This window comes from Syzygium oleosum, unplaced genomic scaffold (assembly GCF_021117445.2).
Source record: "Syzygium oleosum isolate NSW1041296 unplaced genomic scaffold, Sole_v2.1 Sole_v2.07, whole genome shotgun sequence".
Lineage (NCBI taxonomy): Eukaryota > Viridiplantae > Streptophyta > Magnoliopsida > Myrtales > Myrtaceae > Syzygium > Syzygium oleosum.
In genome coordinates, this window is record NW_026607491.1 from 5,423,196 (window position 1) to 5,431,850 (window position 8,655).

Consider the following 8,655-nt stretch of genomic DNA (forward strand, 5'->3'; position numbering starts at 1 on the left):
ATCAAGAGCTGCAGGCTTTGGTTTGCCGCTTCTTTTGCGCTCAGCAGTAGATAGAACTCTTTGCTAGCTTCTTCTAACATAATAACATTTTCAAATAAATATGGTGTTGAAATGTAAATAGTTACTATTCCAGCAGTCTTGTACTGCTGGCACAGTAGAGGAGCCAGGCTGTATACTGCAATCGAGTTTTGGTCATCGATATGTCTGCAGATATTAAGACTTAAGAGTAGTTTTATGGCTATCTCTCTCTCTCTCTCTCTCTCTCTCTCTCTCTCTCTCTCTCTCATGCGACGGTGTCCGACCTAATTGATTAAGAAGTCAATTGATTGCCAAAGGCAGTTCTGCTTACATTTGTGGCATTCTTTGTGCTAACGTCTCTAGTTCTACAGTTTCGCCGTGTCCTTGAAGCCTAAGTGGAATTTAGCATCAATTTTTACTTTTTCCAGCTAAGACCAAGCCGTGGTAACCAATTTGAGAGAGGAAAAATTACAGTTTAAGTATCACAGGAAAAACTCTTATCAGGGGCTTCTTTTCTGATACATCGGCTAGCGTATCTTCTTGTTATTTTGCGGTTCTTAGAGGAATGGCATCTGTAAGCGTGTATAAATTCTAATGAACTGATTTAATTTTTTGTGTGCGTGTGTGTGTGTACACACACAATGGTAAACACTTCTCCATTCTTAACATGAATTGTGCTTTGTGTAGTTCTTCGCAAAAAGTCGAAGTTATAGAACTCTGGCTGTATCACATGAATGCAAAATCCCGTCAACTTTCTCCTGCATCTCATCTTTAGTGCCATATTAGTAGCTGTCATTACTATTTCTTGTCGGGTCGATGCAATTGTTTAGTAGTTCGTGGTCCATTTTTCCCAGAAGCAAACCAGGGACTTCAACTATTGTGATTCGTAAGACAGTAAATGATACATCGTCGCATTCTCCGGTAGAGATGCTTCAAACTGTAGCTCAGTTCCTCGTTTGACATTGAACTTGTTAACTGCAAGTTGCTGTTCAGTCTCATTGCCTTGCGCCGATACCTAAACCACCATACTGGTAGCCCTGAGTTTGTGAACCTAATCTTGGTTTATTTATCACGAGAACACTTGCTTAGGAGACCCTTATTTTTTTAAGTACATGGTACTTATATCCGCTCTAAATCAACTCTCCACATCATTTTACTGGAAAATAAGAAACAGAAAGGACTTAAATCGAGACAAGTAGAGGCAATTCTTTTGCTTTCAGCACCACATGTGCAGATGATTTACCAAAGAATAAGATTTACACATGTTTTGGCAGAGAAAACAGAATCAAATAAATCGCCCTTCCAATTTGTGTTGCCTTCTTTGAATGATAGAAGCCAGTAAGTTCTTCTTTGTGCTACTTTCTGCAAAAATGTCTATTTCTCAGGGGTCCTCACCTATGAGGGCCTCGTCGGGGATGTACTTTCCCCAGAACCAATGCGCCTTCCACACTCTGTTCATCTCTTCGATCGGCACGTTCTTCGTCTCTGGCAAGAAGAAGAATATGAAGATGGTCATGACGACCACGAAGCCCGCAAAGAAGAAGAAGAGGCCGAACTTCATTTGGCAGAGCATAGAGAGGAACCCCTGAGCGATGATGAAGGTGAATAACATGTTGACCGAGACGTTGATCGCTTGGCCAGCCGACCGGATCTCCAACGGGCAGATCTCGCTCGGCACCAACCACCCCAGCGGACCCCACGACCACGCGAATGCCGCTACATATAAGCAGATCAACGCCAAGAGCAGATTGGCTTCGACTTTGGAAAAGGATCCTTCGCCATCGACTCCGAAGTTTGCGCCAATCAGTGCTCCTACCGCAATCTGTAATGTGGACATCCATTAGCAGGTGCAATCACTAACGGTAACCAACTTCGTTGCGATTGTGATTCACTACGCGATGAGATTACTTTCCGTCTTCACTATGCGTTCCTATGGCCATTTCAAAACTATCTGAATTTGTGGATAATGCGATTCTCTTCTTTGAATTTCAGATGAAGAATGTGGATCTTTTCGAGTTATCCAAAACCATTAGCAGAAAAGGAAACTAAGGAATGACTTCGAAGGTGGGTCATCTGCTGTTAGTACTATGTAAGCATCTGATTATTCCGGATTTTCTTAATCAAAACCAATTTGAAGGACCAAAATTTCTCATTGATTTTTGTTTACACTCAGGTTAAAACTTAAAAGCCCCACTATTAGCTTGCACATGTTTTAGTTTTACCTGGCAAATTATCATCTGGATTCCTCCTTCAAGGAACAAGCCTCTCCTTCCAAACTTGTCAACCGAGAATATCGAAACCAACGTTGCGACGACGTTCACAATGCCGCTGATGGCTGAAGATATGAGGGAGGCGTTGTCACCGAAACCCAAAGTCTTGAACAGAACCGGTGCATAAAACATGATGACGTTGATGCCAGTGAACTGCTGGAAGAATGGGACGAGGAAGCAGATCACGAGCTGAGGCCTGTACCTCCGCTCGAATATGTTCCTCCAGGGATGCTGGACCTTGCTCGCGGCCTCACTGGCTTGGACTAGGTCCTGGAACTCATGGTCCACATGCTCGGTCCCGCGGACCTTCTGAAGCATTCTCTTGGCCTCCTCACGGTGGCCTCTTTCGATGATGGAGTTAGGAGTGTCTGGCAGGAAGACAGATCCGACAGTCATCAGTATCGCGGGGACGGCAGCTAGAGCCAGAGAGACTCTCCAGCCCCATCCTCCCTTGATCTGTGCGGTCCCGTAGTTGACGAAATTGGCCACCAGGATGCCGATTGTGATGGCCATTTGGAAGCCGATGTTGAGAGCTCCTCTGATCTTCGGTGGCGCCATTTCAGACAGATAGACCGGAACCGACTGCGATGGTAACCAAAAAGCAAGACTTTAATTTACAGCTTAAAACAATGCACGAGAATGAGCAGCATAGCAGCCGAGTTTTACCTGATTAGCAAATCCAACCCCGACACCGAGCAATAAACGGCCAATTATCAGCACTGTGATGTTCATAGCGATGCCGTTGAGGATTGCACCGATGAGAAAGGCCAGGCCTCCCAAGAACATGGAGATCTTTCGGCCATAGACCCTGGTGACCTTCGACGCGGCGAAGGAAGCCACAAGCGCTGCGAGGTAGAGAGATGAGGTGAACAGGGTCAGCAAATGGTTGTCGTACTTGCAATACTGGCTCTCTTGTACCGACCCGTCTTTCGTGCTGTGGTACACTGATGGGAAGAACTTGAGCAAGAAATCGTCCATTGAAGTAACCCCACCTGCAAAAACAAGTAAAATGGTTCATCTACATTCATTGCAAAAGCAAGATGCATCACGTAATAGCATGATCATCTGCTTCTGACGATTCATAACTGGAAAAACTTGTTCGTTTGAGATATCTACGGAGTAAATGTGCGTGCATAGTCTCGAAAGGCAACTATCTCAAAGCTTGAACTGGGAGGTAATGAGTGACCGACCTGAGATACCGAGGTCATAACCAAACAGGAGACCGCCCATGGCCGCAACAACGCAGGTAACGACCACGAAAGCCGTGATGCCACCTTCATAGTTCGCACCCAGTCCTTGAGCTGCAAAATTTCCCCCTACTGCCATCTCTCCCAACCTTAATGTGGATTAATATTCGGTATCGAACCGCCTCCAGTTTTTCGATGGTATGGTACTCGAGTTCTCGATTCACACCACCGAAAACCTAGAAAAATAAAGACCCGAAAAGTTCAATTGCATTATATCTAACTGCAATCTGTTTGTGCTTTATATAGAGATTTCGAAATGCCCTTTCTTGGACCTGTTACGAAGACAGCTTTGTGTCCTAACAACCATGTTGCAAATATAGGCAAGGCCCGAGTGTCTGTTGCCTGGAAGTGACTTGTCTTCTTGTTGACCCAAAACATTATCGTCTGAGAGCAAAGAGATAAAGGTTGTACATGCTGGCAGGGCATTGCTCTTCTTCTTTATTTGGCAACACACTTTTTTATCTATTTGCATCGCCAGAGGATATATACTGGAAATTCTGATAAGTTCCTCACTCTAAATTGCTGGATAATTGGCATTATCTATTCGTGTTAATCCTCATTTTTCTCTTTTGTTGCTTCAATTTCGCGTCCTTACCCTCTTCTTTTAGAGCATTTTTGATCTGTTTGGTGTTATTTACAGATGACTAGACAAAGAAAGAGCTCACGTACTTTAGGCTTAGCTGGACAACGTGTCACCCATTAAAATAGAGATTATGTATAAATTCATATAATTATTTTTTAATTTATCAAAAATGGTTAATGTTAATATATTTTCAGGATAATTACATCCCCTAATTTCCCAAATAATATTTACACAATCCCAATCCGACTTCGATTAGAAAAACCCCTACACTAACATTTTTCTTTTTACGGTAAATATTCTAGGATCTTCAAAGAGAGAGCCGAGAGATGGAATTATCAAAAGTTATAACTTTCTTCAAAAACTCGATGTACTACAATTAAGGATACTCATACCCACGGTTGGGAAGTAACCAATCTAATAAAAAAGCCATCCATAATAAAGTAAAACGAAATATCAAATAATATTCCTAATATATAATAATATCTCTAAATTAATAATTTTCTAGGATACTCTAATAGGGCCACGCCTTTTTTACTCCTTCTATAGCTAAAACACTCATTAACACAGTATTTTGACAATATTGCCCTTTGTGGGTCCCACATTTTAGCATTTTTTTGTCCTTCTTTTTATTGATTTCCTATTTCCTTTCTTATGAATCTTAGGAGTGAGCGATTCCAAGTTCCTTATAGGTTCCATATGGAACCTGGAACCTACCTTCGGATACAGGTTTTCCATTTTTTGGAACCTAGAACCTACCCGTCGAAATCTGGAACTTGAAACCTACCCTGTCACGGGTTCTAGGGTCTCACAGGTTTTTTTTTTATTACATTTTTAGTTAAACAAAACAAAAATAAACGCAACAATACTGAACAAGCTTGTAATTCATCAAAGAGAATACAAAAGACTAGTTTTCATAGTGTTACGGTTCAAATAAATATAACTAAAATGAGAAGTCATTACGTGAATCGATACTAAGTGTGAGCAGTTCCATGTTCTTTATAGGTTCCACCAATGATAATAGGTTCCTCATTTTTTGGAACTCAAAACCTACCCTATCACAGGTTCGAGGGTCGATTCCAGAATCTACTCGGGTTTCACCTGCAATATTAATTGAACAATTGCAGTGAACCATCACCTTTAATAACTACTACTTACTGTTACGATCCACTAACCACAACTTATATTTAGACACACGAAGAATATGAAATATTAACAAGTCATAAAATGAAAGCTCAGACTAGTGGTTCTAAATCATACACTCATCATCTAATGCCATAAAACACCGCAAAATCACGAGAAGACAGATTCGGATTCCAGGTTCCACTTACTTAGAACCTGAAACCTACCTGTCGAAACAGGTTCTCCAATTTTTGGAACCTACAACCTGCTCTGCATACTTTGGAACCTTGAACCTACAGGTTCCCATTGGTTATGTTGGTTCTAGGGTAGAACCTGGAATCATGCTCACTCCTAGTGGGTCCTACATCCACTTTCCTTAATCTTCTTCATTCTCTCCGTTTTCTCTCATTTTTTTTGGTCGAACTCTATTCTCTAGGGGTGAGCGATTCCAGATTCCTTACAAGTTCCACCTGGAATCTACCATCGGGTACAGATTCTTCATTTTTTGAAACTCGGAACCTATCCGTCGGAACTTGAAACCTGGAACCTACCCTGTCACAAGTTCCAGAGTAGGTTTCAGGGTCTAACAGGTTCTTTTTTTTGTTTCATTTTTAGTTAAACAAAACGAAAATGAATGGAATAATACTAAACAAGCTTGTCATTCACTAAAGAGAATATAAAAGATTAGTTTTCATGGCATTACGGTTCAAATAAATATAATGAAAATGAGAAGTCATTGCCTGAATCGATACTAAGGGTGAGTGGTTCTATCTTCCATACATGTTCCACTTGGAACCTATACCTACCTATGATAATAGAGTCCTCATTCTTTCGAACCTGGAACCTATCCTATCGCATGTTCCAAGGTCGGTTCTAGGGTCTACCCAGGCTCTACCTGTATTATTAATTGAACAATTGCAGAGAATCATCACCTTTAATGATTACCGCTTGCTGCTATGATCCACTAACCATAACTTATATTCAGACATACGAAAAATATGAAATATTAACAAGTCATAAAATAAAAACTCAGACTAGTGGTTCCACATTACACACTCATTATCTAACGCCATGAAACACCGCAGGATCATGCGAAGACATAGACCAAGAAAAAAAATAAAAAATTTATTTTGTGGAACCTGGAACCTACCCATCGAAACAGGTTCTCAATTTTTAGAACTTGAAACCTACCCTACATACCTTAAAACCTGGAACCTACAGGTTCCCACGGGTCAAGTTTTCAGGTTCTAGGATATACCTTGAAACCATGCTCACCCCTACTATTTTCTCTTAAGAGGCAAATAAATGGATTATCATGAAGGTCACGTTCTTGCACTCGCAATCCTAGGCAGGGCCGCTTCAACTTGCCACTGGGACGTCGACGAAGACATCCTCCTCGACCACCTCCGTTTCCGCAGCTACCAATCTGACTCGCTCAACTTTATTGTAATTCATACTCTTTGTGAGGAAATTTAGCAAATTGGTCGGTGAATATTTTTTATAGCTAGATGAAGAGAAGGCGAGGAAATTGATTATTAGGTTTTGAGAGATAACGAAATGCTAAGAGGATTTGCTTGTGAGCAATGTTACTTTTGCGAATTTCATTGATTCCTTGTGTATAGAAAGGTTTTTCGATTGAGTGTTTTAGATTGCGGAGAGATTGCCTCAAGGCTGTTGCCCTCAACTTTCTCATCACCCTTCCCGACTCCTCATTGGTGCGAACTACTCCACCTTCGCCAGACTTATCAAATGCAAAGTGCACAACCTCCTCATGCCCCGCCAGTATGCGCCATTCTCCACGAACACCATCCCTTGTTGCCGTAAGACATGTGGCGCAAAGCCTTCACTCAGACGGCTCGAGAATGTGCTATTGTGGGTGATGAGGACCGATTTAGTTGCCCCCGCCTACACAAGCAGGGAAGTCACTATTTCTCTACCTCTCTATTGCTATGAGTGATTACATGAGAGAGAACGTAGAAAAGGAAGAAGATAAAGAAATTGAACGCAGGACCCTCAAGAAAAGAAATACAAAATTAATAAAAAAAAGGGACATGACCAGAAAATGTGTAACAACACTTTTTTAAAAAATTGGTAGAAGATGGATGTTAAAAAGTGGGATCCACAAAGGGCAATAATTTGTTGACGAGTGTTTTAGCCAAAGAGGGAGTGAAAAAGGCGCAACTCCTCTAATATCCATAAATATACCGAAGATTTACCTAATCATTTCAACTCCATCTAACTGAGAATCTTGAACCCTAAAACTGTCCCTCTCTCTATTGTCATCATCTATGACAGAGGGACTGTAACAGCCTGAATTTCGATGTAATTCCGGGATCAATAAAACTGACAATATTTCGCATTTCATTTTAGCAAGTCTCACCCAGAGCTGATCACTCTAGGGATACTAACCAAAAGGGTATGACTAATTAGGAAAATGGTATGTGGACCAGGGACCCGATCACAAATCGGATACCGATCGCGGGAAATGACGAGGGAATATTTTGGGCCAATGTGGGCCGATCTTAGGAAAAGTGACGGATTTGGTTTGGCCAAGGCCAACGATGTACAATCGGATCGCGGGTGATTCCGCAAGTCCGAGAGTGCACGTGGCCAACCGGTCCCGAACTTGAGCCGAACGATCGCAACCTCCGGAACTAGTGATAATTCTTCTCATTCTCTCAATGATCGGGACCATCACGATACGGATAGCCCTAGGTCGATACGCGTAACCTCTAAACAGCCGCCCGTTAGTAAGAGACCCTGAAATTGAAAGTTTAGCGAGTTTTGTTCACGGAATTAGGCCCGGATTTAGATGTTGATTTTCGAAGGCTTAAGAGACTATTTTTGGGAATCTGACGTCATATTACGCTGGCCACACACGTTTGGAGATAGTATGGTCGAAAAACGGGATTTCGACCCGGAAGTCAAAAATTACGGTTTTGCCCCTGTGGGCACCGAGGTTGGATTTTGAGCCCATTTGAGGTTATTTTTCGAGGCCGATGTCATTTTGGGGTGGCCACGCGCATTTGGAGAGGTTATGGCCAAAAATTGGAATTTCGACAAAAATTGGAAAAATAATATTATTTTATTCCCGAAACTTCGCAGTCGATTTCCGAGGGCTTAAAAAGGCTATTTTCGCTAATCCGACGCCATATTATGTTGGCCACGCACATATGGAACACGTATGTGAGAAAATTGGAATTTCGCCCCGGGACCGGAAAAATGACGGTTTTGCCCCTGGGCTATTTTCGGGTCCAAATTTTTGGAAAAATTTTGGGGTAATTAAATATGGATTATCAGCTGTATTATTGGACCAAAAGACCATTTTGCCCCTCAATTATTGGATAGGATTTGTTTAGAACCGTTAGATTATGGGCATTTTGGTCCGAACCATTGGATTGGCGACACGTGGCACTTG

The 8,655-nt window shown here is 41.9% G+C and overlaps 1 protein-coding gene across 1 annotated transcript; it reads right to left on the minus strand.

Moving 5' to 3' along the window:
* Positions 1-1,261: 1,261 nt before the first annotated feature.
* LOC115677624 (sugar transport protein 10-like) lies at positions 1,262-3,614 on the minus strand. The gene is made up of 4 exons (XM_030600811.2): positions 3,479-3,614; positions 2,955-3,280; positions 2,241-2,870; positions 1,262-1,840 (listed from the first exon to the last, which is right to left on the minus strand). Exons 1-4 carry the CDS (start codon positions 3,612-3,614, stop codon positions 1,400-1,402), a joined length of 1,533 nt encoding a protein of 510 aa, XP_030456671.1. The 3' UTR covers positions 1,262-1,399.
* Positions 3,615-8,655: the final 5,041 nt, after the last annotated feature.

Bases quoted from the DNA above. Each gene is read 5' to 3' on its own strand.
- LOC115677624 (XM_030600811.2), bottom strand. From the start codon at position 3,614: ATGGCAGTAGGGGGAAATTTTGCAGCTCAAGGACTGGGTGCGAACTAT. The intron at 3,281-3,478 runs GTCGGTCACTCA...TTGTTTTTGCAG, and splicing joins TTATGACCTCGGTATCTCAG to GTGGGGTTACTTCAATGGAC. The intron at 2,871-2,954 runs GTAAAACTCGGC...TTACCATCGCAG, and splicing joins GGGTTGGATTTGCTAATCAG to TCGGTTCCGGTCTATCTGTC.